General features: G+C 38.9%; 1 protein-coding gene across 3 annotated transcripts in view; it reads right to left on the minus strand.

Annotated features, from left to right (window-relative positions):
- CCDC30 (coiled-coil domain containing 30) overlaps window positions 1-17011 on the minus strand; it is a 140720-nt gene that overhangs the window by 81622 nt on the left and 42087 nt on the right. For 2 of the 3 annotated variants that reach the window (XM_055586179.1, XM_055586180.1), the window contains exons 9-10: window positions 16332-16447; window positions 13846-13944 (exon numbers count right to left, since the gene is read on the minus strand). In XM_055586179.1, coding sequence (XP_055442154.1) covers window positions 13846-13944; window positions 16332-16447 — 215 coding nt within the window. The remainder of the gene's footprint in view (window positions 1-13845; window positions 13945-16331; window positions 16448-17011) is intronic. The other variant, XM_055586181.1, reaches the window with a different exon arrangement.

The raw sequence follows: 17011 nt of genomic DNA on the forward strand, positions 1-17011 counted from the left end.
ACTTGCATTCCTATACAATAATAATGAGAAAACAGAAAGAGAAATTAAGGACACAATTCCATTCACCATTGCAATGGAAAGAATAAAATACTTAGGAATATATCTACCTAAAGAAACTAAAGACCTATATATAGAAAACTATAAAACACTGGCGAAAGAAATCAAAGAGGACACTAATAGATGGAGAAATATACTATGTTCATGGATTGGAAGAATCAATATAGTGAAAATGAGTATACTACCCAAAGCAATCTATAGATTCAATGCAATCCCTATCAAGCTACCAATGGTATTTTTCACAGAGCTAGAACAAATAATTTCACAATTTGTATGGAAATACAAAAAATCTCGAATAGCCAAAGCAATCTTGAGAAAGAAGAATGGAACTGGAGGAATCAACCTGCCTGACTTCAGGCTCTACTACAAAGCCACAGTCATCAAGACAGTATGGTACTGGCACAAAGACAGAAATATAGATCAGTGGAACAGAATAGAAAGCCCACAGATAAATCCATGCACCTATGGACACCTTATCTCTGACAAAGGAGGCAAGAATATACAGGATTAAAGACAATCTCTTTAACAAGTGGTGCTGGGAAAACTGGACAACCACTTGTAAAAGAATGAAACTAGAACACTTTCTAACACCATACACAAAAATAAACTCAAAATGGATTAAAGATCTAAACATAAGACCAGAAACTATAAAACTCCTAGAGGAGAACATAGGCAAAACACTCTCCGACATACATCACAGCAGGATCCTCTATGACCCACCTCCCAGAATATTGGAAATAAAAGCAAAAATAAACAAATTGGACCTAATTAAACTTAAAAGCTTCTGCACAACAAAGGAAACTCTAAGCAAGGTGAAAAGACAGCCTTCAGAATGGGAGAAAATAATAGCAAATGAAGCAACTGACAAACAACTAATCTCAAAAATATACAAGCAACTCCTACAGCTCAACTCCAGAAAAATAAATGACCCAATCAAAAAATAGGCCAAAGAACTAAATAGACATTTCTCCAAAGAAGACATACAGATGGCTAACAAACACATGAAAAGATGCTCAACATCACTCATTATCAGAGAAATGCAAATCAAAACCACTATGAGGTACCATTTCATGCCAGTCAGAATGGCTGCAATCCAAAAGTCGACAGTTCTGTTTTTAAGTTCACCTTTTACATTATGTTATGGCTTCCCTGGTGACTCAGACAGTAAAGAATTCGCCTGCAATGCAGGAGACCTGGGTTTGATCCCTGGTTTAGAAGATCCCCTGGAGGAGGGCATGGCAACCCACTCTAGTATTCTTGCCTGGAGAATTCCACGGACAGAGAAGCCTGGTGGACTACAGTCCATGGGATCACAGTCAGACACGACTGAGCAACTACTTAGTATAGTATGTGATCTAAAAACTAAGCCATTGGGAAGCTTCTTTAAACTAACAAATTCATAGGTTAATCCTTTGAATAAAGAGTAAAGTCCTGGCTGAAGTCTGAATATTTACCCTGAAATACAGCTTGACTTATAATTCACACTATGTGGCGATTTGTTCTATAATAATAAAAGAAACTCTGATTTCCAAGTCATCTCTTACTGAAATTAGTTTCCTTTTATGTCATCTTCATAAAAGACATGTCATACATAGAACATTTAAATACTTAATAATTCAATCTCACCTTTGTTTCTAATTCAGAATTCTCTCTTTGTAGCAGGTCATATGCTATTAAAAAATGGTCTCTGACTTCTGCTGCACAAGGAAGACTTTGAATTTCACGATAAAGGCATGTAAGTTCTGACTTTGATTTTTGCAATTCCTGATTTAAGAAATGACAATATTTAGTAGAAGAAAACACAGCTTTCCATAGAAAATGTATACTACTGCTAAAAAGGAATCTTTGAAATGATTCTGACAACTTTTTTGCTTTAAATATATTAATTTATCCTGGGCAGAGAAATTCCTTTCTCTATTATAGTTAAAGAAAAGATCCCTTAAGTCAAAAATTAAGCATCCTTTTTCTAAATTTGTCTTTCTCTTTTAATCTTCTTCCTGCTAAAAAAACAAAAACAAAAACCACCCAGAAATTTAACACGAGGAAGCTCAAAGAGCCAAGGCAAGCGAGCTCAAGAGAGAGCCCAAGGCTCCTTCTCACTGGGGGCCTATGTCTGGGTACTGGGGTCTCTACTCAGAGCTTGGCAGTATAAGCTGGTACAGAATTAGGTAGTTATAGAAGCTAGCAGAAACCAGCCCAGAAGGGGTTTCTATACGGGGACAACCCTAACAGGGCCAGACTATGTAAGAAGTGGTGTTTGTTGGTCTTGTTAAAGAGCTCTTCTCCACAGGCATCAGGGAACTGGGCTCCACAGGGCCTCTAAGGAGGCCAAGTCTAAGGCCCCAGCTCTGCACTAGGTGCCCAGGCAGCGGAAAGCAGTCCTGGACCAGTCATGGCTATGAAGGGTCACATGCCATTAGCATTCTTAATATCTATCATTGATAGGTTCAAAGACTGGGCTTCTATTTATCCCCACTTTATACACTTTAAGGTGTGTAGAGATAAATTCTTCAGCAATTCCTGCATTAGTTATATTACCTGCTTTAAACTGTATTCTTTTACAGTTACTTTTTTATAGGTCAGGTGCTATGTTGTTTACCCTTAACCTTATGACAACCCCATGAGGTAGGGTTATTGAAACTGAGGCTCAGAGAATGTAAATGATCTTGTTATTCACATAGCCAGGAAGTGATAAAGCTGGGATTCAAACTGACTGATTTCAAACACCGCTCTTCACGACAAATTATGCTGTCTTACTTAATGCGTATTCAGTGACTTAACTAGGGATTCCTCTAATCCTCTGATTTTTTTCCATATTCATGAGAGAAAACACTTTAGTTAGATTTAGATTTTTATTAAGTTTCTATATTGATGACATAGAATATGTAGCATTTGATTGGTGGATGACAGGGCCTGAGAGCCAGGCTGTGGTATAGCTCCCTATAAAGGGAGCAGATAACAGAAAATTTACTTTGTGGTGCTTCCCAGGTGGTGCTAGTGGTAAAGAACCTGCCTGCCAATGCAGGAGACATAAGAGAAACAGGTTCGATCCCTGGGTTGGAAAGATCCCCTGGAGAAGGGCATGGCAATCCATTCCAGTATTCTTGCTGGAAAATCCCATGGACAGAGGAGCCTGGCAAGCTACAGTCCACAGGGTCGCAAAGAATCAGACACGACTGAAGCAACCTAGCACAAAGCATGCAATACTTGTTACTGTTCCCAAAGGCTTGAGATCAGAAAGGGAGGAAAGTGTTGATGAGGAGAGAGGTAGGGAGTGGCCATCCAAAATCACAGTGAGAGGGCAGGTGCTATCAGTGTCATACCTCATTCCACGGAAAATTCCTATCGGTCGTCAGCATGAGATTTAGGGCCCGGTGCTAGCTCTCACCCACCCTGCAAACTGATTGTCACCATCCTCTGAACTAATGATCTAGACTTGATGAACTCACTTCCAGGTCTCTCTTCCAAATATAGGCTGGTATGTCTCCTGATAGACCTTTCCAAGATGCTATTACCAGCAGTGAAAAGGAGAGACAAGTCCAGGACTCTACAACCATTATAATAATCAAATCCCTTCTACTTAAATGACTCTTTGGCTAGTGCTGGAACTCAGCCTGGAGAAACAGTCACCCTATTATTCCTAATATAAATAATATTCTATAGCTATAATTTATTTTAAAATAAAAATAAATAATATGAAATCCCTAAATTGCAAATGCAAAAAGAGGAAAATAACATCCTAAATGGCAAAATACCTCACTTTCAACTTCCAAAGCTCTCTGCTCTGTATTAAGATTAGATGTCAACTGCTTTTTTGTTTCTCTCTCTTCTGACAACTCACTTTCAAATATTTCAATTTTTTCTTGGCTCATTTTCAATATCTGCAAAAAGTATTTTAGATAATTAATTCTATGTATTCAATACAATAGTCATGTATCTTATAAATTTTGATAATACTTTTCTGCTTAACTCAATTATAAAGTCATATGGGGAGAGACAAACCTGGCAAAACTAGATCATGGTACCATAGCTCATAAGATGGGTTTTTCTCTCTAAGCCTCTTTTTCTCAGCTGTAAATGGAACTAATACTTGTCCTACGTACATTATAGCCATAAGAGCAGGAGTCATCCTTACAATTTCAATATACTAGTTTATTCTAAATACAGTTTTAAAGGGCTCCTTCCTGAATGACTAATCCTGGAAGGTTTTCTATAACCACTGATCACAATCATAGGATGTAAATTTACCATTCTTTTTGCCTATTTTGGGGACTTCTCTCGTAGTTCAGTTGGTAAAGAATCTGTCTGCAGTGAAGGAGACCAGGGTTTGATCCCTGGGTGGGGAAGATCTCCTGGAGAAGGAAATGGCAAACCACTCTGGTATCCTTGCCTGGAAAATCCCATGGACAGAGGAGTCCACCAGGGCTGCAGTCCATGGCGTTGCAGAGTTAGGCACAACTGAGCAACTAACACTTTGTCTATTTTCAGTAATTCTTAAGCATCCTTATACAGTCTGCCTCATCTGTAATACAAAATGTAACTGAAAATGATCTTTTAATTTCTTATATCATTCAAATCTTGTACTTTCACTGTCTCTTGACCTTTCATACTGGTTTCTCATGTTTCTATCTGATAATTCAGGCTCCAAGAGGGAAATCTTAATCCAAATAAACCATCAGCTAAAATACAAACATATATTTGCTATTTTTAAAAAATGCTGAAAAGATAAGCTACATTTCTTAAGAATCTCTTCTGGAAGCTACAGCCTTGAAACCTCCCCTACCAGCAATTCCATCTTTTATCTGGTCTTGGATCCTTTGGAGAGTTGCTTTAAGATATATTTCAGTCCTTGCTCTGTTTGGCAACTTAACCAAAGGGAACAAGCACTATTAGAAAAACATACTACAGAATCCTGATGATTCTGAATTAATCAAGTTGATAATTTACCTTATTTTTTTTAACTTTTATTTTTCATCAAACTTTAAACGTCTTATTTTGTATTGGGGTATAGCCAATTAACAATGTTGTGGTAGTTTCAAGTGAACAGTGAAGGGACTCAGCCATATATATATGTGTATCCATTTTCTCCCTAACCCTTCTCCCATCCAGGATGTCACATAACATTGAGCAGAGTTCCATGTGCTATACAACAGGTCCTTGCTGGTCATCCATTTTGAGTTTAGCAGTGTGTACGTGACCTTCTCAAACTCCCTAATTATTCTTTGTTAGTGCTGATTGGCCTAGTAATAAAATTAAATGCAAAGGAGGTTTATGAGTATTTAGATGTAATTTCTGGAGAAGGCAATGGCACCCCACTCCAGTACTCTTGCCTGGAAAATCCCATGGACGGAGGGGCCTGGTGGGCTGCAGTCCATGGGGTCGCTAAGAGTTGGACATGACTGAGCAACTTCACTTTTATTTTTCACTCTCATGCATTGGAGAAGAACCCACTCCAGTGTTCTTGCCTGGAGAATCCCAGGGACGGGGGAGCCTGGTGGGTTGGCACAGAGTCAGACACGACTGAAGCGACTTAGCAGCAGCAGCAGATGTAATTTAGAAACAGGAGACACCAACATTGATATTACTTATTACTGCTATTCAGAATTAGGTTTCAACAGAAACTTCAACTTGAACTTTTTAATTCAGAGATAAAAATATTCCTTTGCTAGGCTGAAGAAAGGAAATAATTGATTTTTATCTAATCAAATTTGGGGGAAAATATTCTGGAGTTTGCTTATATTCCCAGGTTCATAACTTACTGCAAAGACTGTATTAACTTAATCTACAGATTAAAAAAAATAAATCCATTAATTCAGTAAAGTTGGTTATCAATAATTTATCTTCCTCATGTTAAATATCAATAAAATAGAAATATTAATACAAATTTCGCATTGATGAGTTGGGAAAAATGGGGAATGCTACTGGAAAAACGATGCTGAAACCTAAGTGTAGCTTTTACGTATCCTCCTACCTAGCGGTATGGACAAAAGACCTACTAAAGAATCATGTTGACTTCCTAGCAGAAATGCACAAGGATACAGGGAAGAAAATATTTTATCCCCAGGTCAGTTTCTCCCTGTTCATCAGCTGCCATATGCACTGATTAATGTTTCTGCACATCCACACATGACATACTGATGCATTCAACACTCAAGAGTCTACTTAGCCCTGCCCATATACCACCTGAGACGACCGAGTGCCAAGTGCAGAAAATGTTTTCAACTCTTAAAAATGAACGCTCCGCCCATTTCTTTTGTGTTTTCTCTATACAAGAATGCCATGTACTTAAATGCTATAACTTCCAAGAGAGAGATTTTCAAAAGGATATATACTTGAAATTTACCATAATTTGTGGCATACTAAAGACAGCCATACATTTAGGTGATTTATGTATTTCATGAGACTGATGATCAAAGTTTAAAGCAGAAAAACACAGGAAAGGGGTCACAATACTGTGGGAAATAAGCAATGGACATAGTGATCTCTAGGCCACTGAAGGGAGCCTACCTCACCTGTCAGCCAGCAGTAAGCAAAGAGGTGAATGAACAGACTTCTAGGGGATCGCCTCACTGGCACGGGGTAACTGCCAACAACTCTGGAGAACACGTAACAGCTCAGAATCTTCCACTTGCAGTGTTCTACTATCTGAAGGGTGGGGGCTATCTAACACTCTGAGCCAAATTGTGCCTCCCAGGCACCGTATGGACAAGAGTGACTGCTATCCCCCACCTCCACCCCCAGCACGTGCTTGTGCCACGCTCTCCTCTCTCATGGGCACAGTCAAAGGAAATAGCAGATGCAGGCGCTGCAGAGAATAAAATGCTGCCGGGTCATCACCTCCAGACAGGGACATGCTCAGCGCTGGGTGTGCTGTAGACCCCGTGCATTATAATACGCTCCCTCTATGAATACTCACGAGAGTTGGTATGATGTAGAAAATGGTCTCTAAGGCCAGACAGACATGGATCAATTCCTGGTTGTGCCTCTTAAGTTATCAAGTTCCTCTACTCAAGTATGAAACAGAACATACCTACTCACGTTGGGGAGGGCTGTTATAAGGATTATATAAGGTTATGTTAGTAAAACAAGATCACGCATGTGACCGATGATAAATACATCATGACTACTTTTTATTCCTGCCAGATACTTAGCATATCTTCCATTTTAAGCATCTTCTGGGACTTCCCTGGTGGTCCAGTGGCTAAGACTTCACGCTTCCAATGCAGGGGGCCAGGTTTAGTCCCTGGTCAGGGAACTAGATCCCACATACTACAAGTAAGAGTTCACATGCTGCAACTAAGCATTTTCTTTTAGAACATGCATACTGGTAGCACTAAGACAGCCTGTTTAATGGTAAATCTGTCTGCATGTAAAAATGGATAAAGAACACAGTCATATATGGAGGAGTCTGTTTGACTTAAGGGAGTGGTTTTCTAAATTACTTGTCCTTTTGAAGTTACAGGGTTTCTCTCTTCCTTTTATCTTCAGAAGAATTCTTATGGAGAAACTGCACAGTGCCCACAAATGGAGGCGTCTCTAGCTGATGCAGAGGTAGAAGATCTAGAGATTTGGACCTATGAACAGCAAGAATCTCTGAAACACAGTTTGGAAATTATACTGGCAAAAAAAAGAGCTTTGTAGTTAGTTGAAATCTGAAATCCTGACTTCTACATTTGTGCATCTGTGATCTTGGTTTCCTCATCTGTAAAGCAAGGTGAACAATACCTAAGCTCTCCAAAGGCCTGCTAACCTTAAGCGAATTATGTCAACCCCCCTGCCCCAACTCCCAGTAAAGTCACTGAAACATTATAGGTACTCAAATATTAGTTTCTATCCTTTTACTTACTTTTTTGTAGGACACAGAAAATAAAGTAACTATAGGTCAGGATAATTGCATGAGACACTGAGTACCTGGCATCTTCCCTGGCAGCTCAGCTGGTAAAGAATCTGCCTGCAATGCAAGAGAACCCAGTTTGATTCCTGGGTTGGGAAGATCCCCTGGAGAAGTGATAGGCTACCCACTCCAGTATTCTTGGGCTTCCCTGCTGGCTCAGACAGTAAAGAATCCACCTGTCATGCGGGAGACCTGAGTTCAGTCCCTAGGCTGAGAAGATCCCCTGGAGAAGGGAAAGGCTAGCCACTCCAGTACTCTTGCCTGGAGAATTCCATAGACAGAGGAGCCTGGCAGGCTACAGTTCATGGGGCTGCAAAGAGTCAGACACGACTGAGTAACTTTCACTTTCCCAAGACCTGTCTGAAAGCTGAAGATCCATGACAAGGAAAGCATGGCACTAGGTCAAAATCTGGAAATGAGCTCAAGGGAAAGTGCCGCTATTCTCTACCTACTGATTACAGTACTCAGTTCACTTCTTTCCCCTGCTAAGACCCTTGACTTAATACTTATTGATATCACCACCATCCAGCTACTAAACATAATCAAGGAAGCTTGAGGTTTTTTCCTTCATAAAAGATTAAGAGAGAACTTTGAAAGCAAAAACCTATTTATAGTTACATCCTCTTTCCTCAGGAAATGACTTTAAAAATCATTTAAGTATAATTGACTACTTATTTCTTGAGTAACTTCTCTAATTTTAGAGACCTTCTACTTTATAGAGAAGAAGCATTTACTTACAGTGTTCCTCAGTGCCCCTTTCCAGCTGGCTCTATATGGGATGAAGTAGGTGAGAGGATCACTGAGAGTCAATATAAAGCTTTATTATTTTAGGAACCCACACATATTTCAAGCCTTAATGACAAGGAAAAGAAAACTGGTTTCTATCACAGCCTAGACAATTGAGATTAGACAGAAAAAATTTTCTAATACTTTAGGGAGAAAAACTGCATGATCTTCTTTTTGGAACATCTTTAAAAATAGGATAGATTCTCATTTATCCAGAATGTCATAGACAACGTCTATCATAGAGGAAGGTAGATTAACCAATTATTCTACAAGGGTCTTCTCTATTGTCAAGAATTCTACAATACAGAGGGCCACAAGGTATCATATCTCACTTCAAGAAAGAACATGCCATGTTCTTTCCAGGCAGCCTCCAGTGAATGACTGAGCATAGTGAGAATAATAAAGCCTGGCCATTTCTGGCCAGTGTGGAACCTCTACAGGTTATTACTGTGCCAAAGCTCCCTGTTGGCCTGGGTTAGACTTCTCAGGGCTGCAATATAGTCTGAGGTTCTTCTTAACCGATTTTCCTTCTTTTTCTCTTTTCTTGAACAGATGTGAGAACTATATTATGACCTGAAGGTTTTGCCTGCCCATGTCTACTCCTTCCTTTTATCCTTCACAGGTATCACCCCTGTGAAGGACAAGTCTTGTAATTCTAAGTTCACCTTGGTGTTGCTTCCTAGAGCAGCCTCCTTCAGGTTGCTTTATGAATGACAGAACAAGGAATGGGCCACAAACAGGGTCCATTAAAAACAAAAGAAAATGATGATTTGATTAAAGACTTAAATATAGATATCCAACAAGCTCAGTGAGCTGCAAGAGGATAAACTCAAAGAGACCCACACTGAGACACAGTAGAATCAAACTACCAAAAGACAAAGACAGAAATAATCGTGAAAGCACAGCAAGACAGAAGTGACTCGTCATATACAATGGATCCTCAATGAGATTATCAGCAGATTTCTCATTAGAAGCTTTAGTGACCAGAAGGCAGTGGGCTGATACATTAAAAATGTTGGAAGAAAAAAACCTGTCAACTAAGAATCCCATATCCAGCAAAACTGTCTTTTCAAGAGTGAGGAAGAAATGAAGACATTCCCAGATCAACAAAAGCTGAGAGACTTTGCTACCACTACCCTATGAGAAATCCTACAAGGACTCGTATAGAGTGAAATCAAAGGATACTAGACAGTCACTCAAAGCCATATGAAAAAATAAAGATCTCAGTAGAGGTAAATATATGCGCAATTATAAAAGCTAGTATTATTGTAACAATGGCTTGAAACGCCACTTTTTGTTTTTTACATGATTTAAAAGATTAATACATCATATTAAAATTATATATGCTGTGACACTGATGAACTGTGAAGACCTCATGCTAACTGAAATAAGAAAGTCACAAAAAAACAAACACTGTATGATTCCACTTAAATGAGGTACTCAGAGTAGTCAAAACCATAGAGAAAGAAAGTAGAATGGTGGTTGCCAAGGCTGGGAGGGAAGGGCAGAATGAGGAGTGTTAGGGAAATTAAATAAATAGTCCTGTTTAGGCTTCAGAGACAAAGCAGAGAAGGCCTCTGACCTTGCTTCTAACCTGCCTGGACACTGCCCTGACTGGGAATGACTGCCCGCTGTGAGTGCAAGACTTGCAGCACCATAGGTAAGATGGGGGAGAATCTTGAGATTGTTGAACCCCTGAAGGGGGCCTGGCTAACCAAGCCCCAGGCTTCAGTTCAGTTCAGTTCAGTTCAGTCGCTCAGTCATGTCCAACTCTTTGAGACCCCATGGACTGCAGCACGCCAGGCTTCCCTGTCCATCACTAACTCTTGGAGACTACTCAAACTCATGTCCATCGAGTCAATGAAGCCATCCAACCATCTCATCCCAGGCTTAGCAACATTTCAAGTTTTACAAAACAAAACAAACAGCATTAACAGGAAACCAGGCTTGCAATTTGGTCACAGATTGATGATGATACCAGTTTGCATCTGTCCTGGGATTATAAGTGGGAACCCTGAACTGCAATCTCTGAAGTCTCACCCACGGAGCCAACATGCTGCCTGGGACCCTTTCCCAACTGGGACTCCAGATGTGCTGTGACAGGGGACTTCCCAGCGCTGTTTAAGTCTAGATGTTGGTCAAAACCCACTTTGTTGATGTATTCTCTGCTCTTTCTATTTCTCTTTTCTGTTAATGTTAGTATGTTGAAAGTAAGCTAGATAATTCTCTAACATATATCTGTATTATTTATTTGTATATGACGAGTGGCTTACTTTGTTAACAAATCCTTTGTTAACAAATCCTCTGAGATGAAAGTGCAAACTTGTAGCAAAAAAGGAGTTATTGTTTAATGGGTATAGAGTTTCAGTTTTGCAAGATGAAGAAAGTTCTAGAGGTGGATGGTGGTGAAGGGTGAAAAACAATATGAAGGTGCTTAATATCACTGAACTGTACACTTAAAAATCATTAACAAGGTAAATTTTCTGTTATATGTACTTTACTACAGTAAAGAAAAAAATAGAAAAAAAATAAGTAAAACAAAGACTTTTGGAGACAAAAAAATCAGAAAAGTTTATCACTATATCTGCACTAGAAGAAATGTTAAACAATGTTCTTTGGGCTGAAGAAGTATGGTACCAGATGGAAATGTGGACCTGTGCAAGGTAATGATGAGCTCAAGAAATGGCCAATAAGCATAAGAAAATACACTAAGTATCATTAGTCAATCAGGAAATGCAAATCAAAACTATACTGAGACATCACTTCATACCCATTAAGATGGCTATAATAAAAGAGACAAAATGTAACGAGTGTTGGTAAGACATGGAGAAACTGGAGCACTTATACACTGCTGATGGGAATGGTAGATGGTACAACTGCTTTGGAAAATAGTCTGGGAGTTCTACAAAAAGTTAAATATAGAATTAATATATGATGCAGCATTTCCATTCCTATGCACATACTGAAGAAAAATGAAAACTTGTTCACACAAAAATGTGTACATGAATGTTCATACCAGCATTATTCATCACAAAGTGGAAGACAATCTAACAGTTTCTTATAAAATTAAACATGCACTTGCTCTGTGATTCAGTAATTCCACTGCTAGGTATCTAAGAGGGAAAAAAAACAGACTGGTTTGTGAATACTAGTGGCAGCTTTTTCATAGTAGCTGAAAACAACCAGTGGCTAGATAAACAATGCATAGTATATCTATATATACAGGAATATTACTTAGCAGTTTAAAAATGAACTACTGATACAGGAAACAACATGGATAAATCTCAAAAGCATTATTATATTAATAAGTGAAAGAAGCCAAACACAAGAGCATATACTAGATGATTCTATTTATTTAAAATTCTAGAAATGGTATGGTCATAGAAAGTGGTGGAGTGGGAGGCACTGATAGCAAAAGGTGAGGGAAGGTTTTAGGTTAACGAATATGTTATTTTCTTGATTGCAATGGTTGTGGTTATAGAGATGTATACCTTTGTCAAAGCTCATTGAACTTAACTCTTAAAATATGTATTTTATACTGTATTAAATATTTAGTGAAATTAACTTTATAGAAGAAACAAATAAGTTTTAAACATTTGAAAAATGCTCAATCTCACTACCATTAGATGACTGAAACGAAAACTACACTGAGATACCCATTCTCATTTGCATTTGGTAAAGATTTCATAAACATTTGCATGTTTACTAAATGCAAATATATGACAATATATTCAGTTAGTGAGTCTTTGGGAAACTATCTTTCTCATACACTGCTGAGGGAAAAGGAAAATGATGCAATTTCCACTGAGCAGTATCTGGCAACACTGACCAAAATGACTGATGCATCTACTCTCCAACATTATAATCCCATTTTTGTGACTCTATCCTACAGAAACACCTGTATAAATATGCAAAGGACTAGAAATAACTTGAGTGCCCATCAACAGGAGACTGGTTAAATATATTATAGTACATCCACACAACAGAATGCTAGCTGCTCTAAACAATGAGGGAGATCTCTTTGTATGATATGGAAGGATCTCCAGAGGCATTTTAGTAAAAACAGAAAGAAAAAAAGAAAAGGAAGGAAAGGAGGAAATCTGAATAAATATTCAAAATGCTTCTATATGAATGAAGATATGTATACCTTTATTCATACAGAAGGATAAATAAGAAGTTAATTAAGTCAACTTTAAATCAGAGTGCCACCATTCTGGGTTGCCTGGGAGAAATTCTGGTAAAGAATCCTGAAATCTTGCCTGGAAATTCCTTCTTCCCTACCTTCCTCATTTTCTTTCCTCCCTCCAGCACCCTCCTTCCTTTATTCTTTTCTTCCTCCACCTTCTTTCCTTCCTACCTTTTCTCCTTTCCTTCCTTCCTACAAAATGCATTATTACCTAGGAAAGAATTTTGGAAGACAAGAAGAACATTGGCTCCTTGGGTAGGGCATCAAGAAATCCAGTGGCTATAATTTCCTTGATACTGAGGAGGTGGGGGGTGTAGGGCCCAGGGAGTTACAGTAAAAAAGACAAGTTCCAGTGAAGGAGATCGCTCAGCAACAAGCAACATTACTCATCTTAGGTGTACAAGAGAAAAGGCTGCAGCAAAACCACCTCTCTTTGAGCTGAAAGTCTGAAACCACCCTCTGTATGACACACCGGCTCTTGCTACAATCTGCCTTGTGTTTGATCATTTTGCCCACCACTTCAGAGGCTGACTGTGCTGAAAAGACTGGAAGCTGTACACACTAGAGCCTAAACCATATTTTAGTTCTCTCTGACATGTGGTTCCCACTACCCACTCCCCTACCACTGGTTGATGCTATAAAGCAACTTCATTTTGACGATTAAAAATGCCCATATTGGTTGTATTTTTGTAAGATTCTTTTTTCTTTAACAAAACCCATTATATTTTTCATATTAATCATTCCCTGTGGGGAGGAAGTGAATAGAAACATATCCTATCCTCTATACTCAAATTTCTTTCTCCACACTCTGGCAAGGCAATAGGAAAAGGCAGGCAAGAAAAGAGTAGCACGTGCTCAGCGCCCAGCTGTAAAATGCAGCTCACTTCAAAATGAGAAGTCAGAAATAACAGAACTTTACTACCTCTACTTTCTGTTCAGTACCCACAGTTTTTCCAGGAGAGTGGTTTCCAAGATGCTTATTCTCTTGAGCTTCACATGTTCGTCTTTTAAGTCGTTCAACCTGAAATACAAACGCATTTTAAATACAAAGTGGGAGGGGGTTGCTTTATTTACAAAATATATAGGTTATACATGAATACATTCTTTGTGCGAAAAATTTAAACATATAGGTATATAGACTAAAAAGTGATCTTTTCCTTCACATAACTTTGTGCCACAATTTCATTTCCCTTTCCAGAAGTAACAATGTTTCGGATATACCCTTCCTGAACTTTATCTCACATGTATGTATGTGTGTTGTTGTTCAGTCGCCCAGTCATGTCCAACTCTTTGCGTGTGTGTGTGTGTGTATATATATATATATATATATATATATATATTTTTTTTTTTTTTTGGGGGGGGTGGTTTCCCTGGTAGCTCAGATGGTAAAGAATCTGCCTGTAATGTAGGAGACCCAGGTTCAATCCCTGGGTTGGGAAGATTCCCTGGAGAAGGGAATGGCTACCCACTCTAGTATTCTTGCCTGGAGAATTCTATGGACAGAGGAGCCTGATAGGCTACAGTCCATGGGGTTGAGAAAGAGATGGACGTGACTGAGCAAACATATACAAATATATATGTGAAGTGAAGTCGCTCAGTCGTGTCCGACTCTTTGTGACCCCATGGACTGTAGTCTACTACGCTCCTCTGTCCATGGGATTTTCCAGGCAAGAGTACTGGAGTGGGTTGCCATTTCCTTCTCCAGAGGATCTTCCTGACCCAGGGATCGAACCCAGGTCTCCCGCACTGTAGGCAGATGCTTTACCATCTGAGCCACCAGGGAAATTCAAATATATATGTATACATATGTAAAACATACACAAACATGTTTAAAATACATTGAATATATTTTATCAGTATTACATGTACAAATTTATAGAGATTTAGACAACTTGAACAGTGTTTATTTATTCTTATGATTGCATTTTAAAATTATGATAAAATATACATAACACAAAATTTACCATTGTAACCATTTTTAAGTATGTAGTTGAGAACCACTAAGCATATTCACATTATTATGTAACCATCACCACCATCCATCTCCAGAATTCTTCTCATCTTGCAAAACTGAAACTCTAATCATTAAGCAAGAACTCCTCATCCTGCCCTTTCCCACAGCCCCTAGAAACCACTATTCTACTTTCTATCTCTGTGATTTTTGACCACTTTAGGTACCTCATATAAATGGAATTATGCACTATTTGTCTTTGTGTGACTTGTTTAAGCAGTATAATGGCTTCAAGTTTCACCTATGCTGTAACATATGTTAAAATATCTTTTCTTTTTAAGGCCCTATTACACACACACACACACACACACACACACACACACACACACACACACCATACGTTGTTTATCCATTCATCTGTCAAATGGATACTTGAGTTGCTTTAACTTTTTGGCTATGAATATGAGTGAATAAATCTCTGTTCAAGTGCCTGCTTTCAATTCTTTTGGGTATATAACCAGAAGCAGAACTGTTGGTAACTCTATGTTTACTTTTTAAAGGGAGTACATACCGTTTTCGAGTGTGTCTGTACCATTTTACATTCTTAACAACAATATACAAAGGGTTCTAATTTCTCAACATCCTCAACAACATTTGTTATTTGTTATTGTTTTGATAATAGCCATCCTAATGAATAACTACTCATTCTTGCAACAAAATTTCTTGAGCACTTAGAGTGTGTGCCAGGCATTGTATTAGATACCAGAGAGATGATTGTGAAATGAATAGAACTGAAATTGAAGTGACATAACACTCCAGTACTCTTGCCCGGAAAATCCCATGGATGGAGGGGCCTGGTAGGCTACAGTCCATGGGGTTGTTAGGAGTCAGACACGACTGAGCGACTTCACTTTCACCTTTCACTTTCACGCACTGGAGAGGGAAATGGCAACCCACTCCAGTATTCTTGCCTGGAAAATCCCAGGGACGGGGGAGCCTGGTGGGCTGCCGTCTATGGGGTCGCACAGAGTCAGACACGACTGAAGCGACTTAGCAGCAGCAGCAGCAGCATAGTGTATCTAGAACCTGGAAGTGCATATTAAAAATGATTCAAAAACATAATGCAACTAAGTGTTTAGTATTAACAAACTCAAACTTTGGTAAATGTGAAAAGTATAAACTATTATCTAAATCCTTATTAAAAAGAAAAGATGCCATTGAAGCAAAATAGCAATAACATTACTGTTCAGCATATGTGGTTAAAATGTATGAAGCAGAAATACTGATACAAAATGTCCAGGTCAGGGTATAGCATCTACCTGCCATGTTATAGCCACCAGAATCAGACTTCACTAATGACCAATGGATGATGTATTATCCATTTAGGCTGCTCTAACTGCTGTTAGTCTATACACATTTAAATTAACTCTAGGAACAAATTTAATTAAACAACTTACCTCTTCTCCAAGTACTTTTTTTTCTGAGTCAAGTGATCGAACCCGATTTCTTAGAGCCAGAATTTCCTCATCCAGTCTCTGATTATGTTCCTTTGCTTTCCATAGGTCAACTGAGTCTAAAACAAAGAAAATGCAATTGATTCAATTGGACTGAAGTTTTTTCCAATTAATTAATTTATTTTCGGCTGCACTAGTCTTCGATGCTGTGCGTGGTATTTCTCTAGCTGCTGAGAGCGGGTGCTACTCTTTGCTGATGTGCGCAGGCTTCTCAGCTCAGTGGCTTCTCTTGTGAAGCACAGCCTCAGAAGTTGTGGCACATGGGCTTAGATGCCCCACGGCATGTGCGATCCTCCTGGACAGGGATCCAGCCTGTGTTCCCTGTATGGGCAGGTAGATTCTTGACTACTGGACAACCAAAGAAGTCCATGGATTGACTTTAATTTGGGGGCATTAAGTCTAAAAAGTGAGGAAGTGCTATTTCCTGCTGTTCTTGTCAGTTCTACCATGTCTCTGCACATGTGATTCTCTGCAAAGAAGAGCTGCTAGACTCTCAAGTCCAGCCCTAGAATGTTGTACCAACTCATGAAACAGAACAGAATGTTTTGTCAATTCTCATGCCAGTCTAGTGAGTTGGACTTTTTCAGAGCAGTGTTTCCAGCAATAGAGGTTCTTCTAGGACC

The sequence above is a fragment of the Bubalus kerabau genome, chromosome 6 (genome assembly GCF_029407905.1).
Source record: "Bubalus kerabau isolate K-KA32 ecotype Philippines breed swamp buffalo chromosome 6, PCC_UOA_SB_1v2, whole genome shotgun sequence".
NCBI lineage: Eukaryota > Metazoa > Chordata > Mammalia > Artiodactyla > Bovidae > Bubalus > Bubalus kerabau.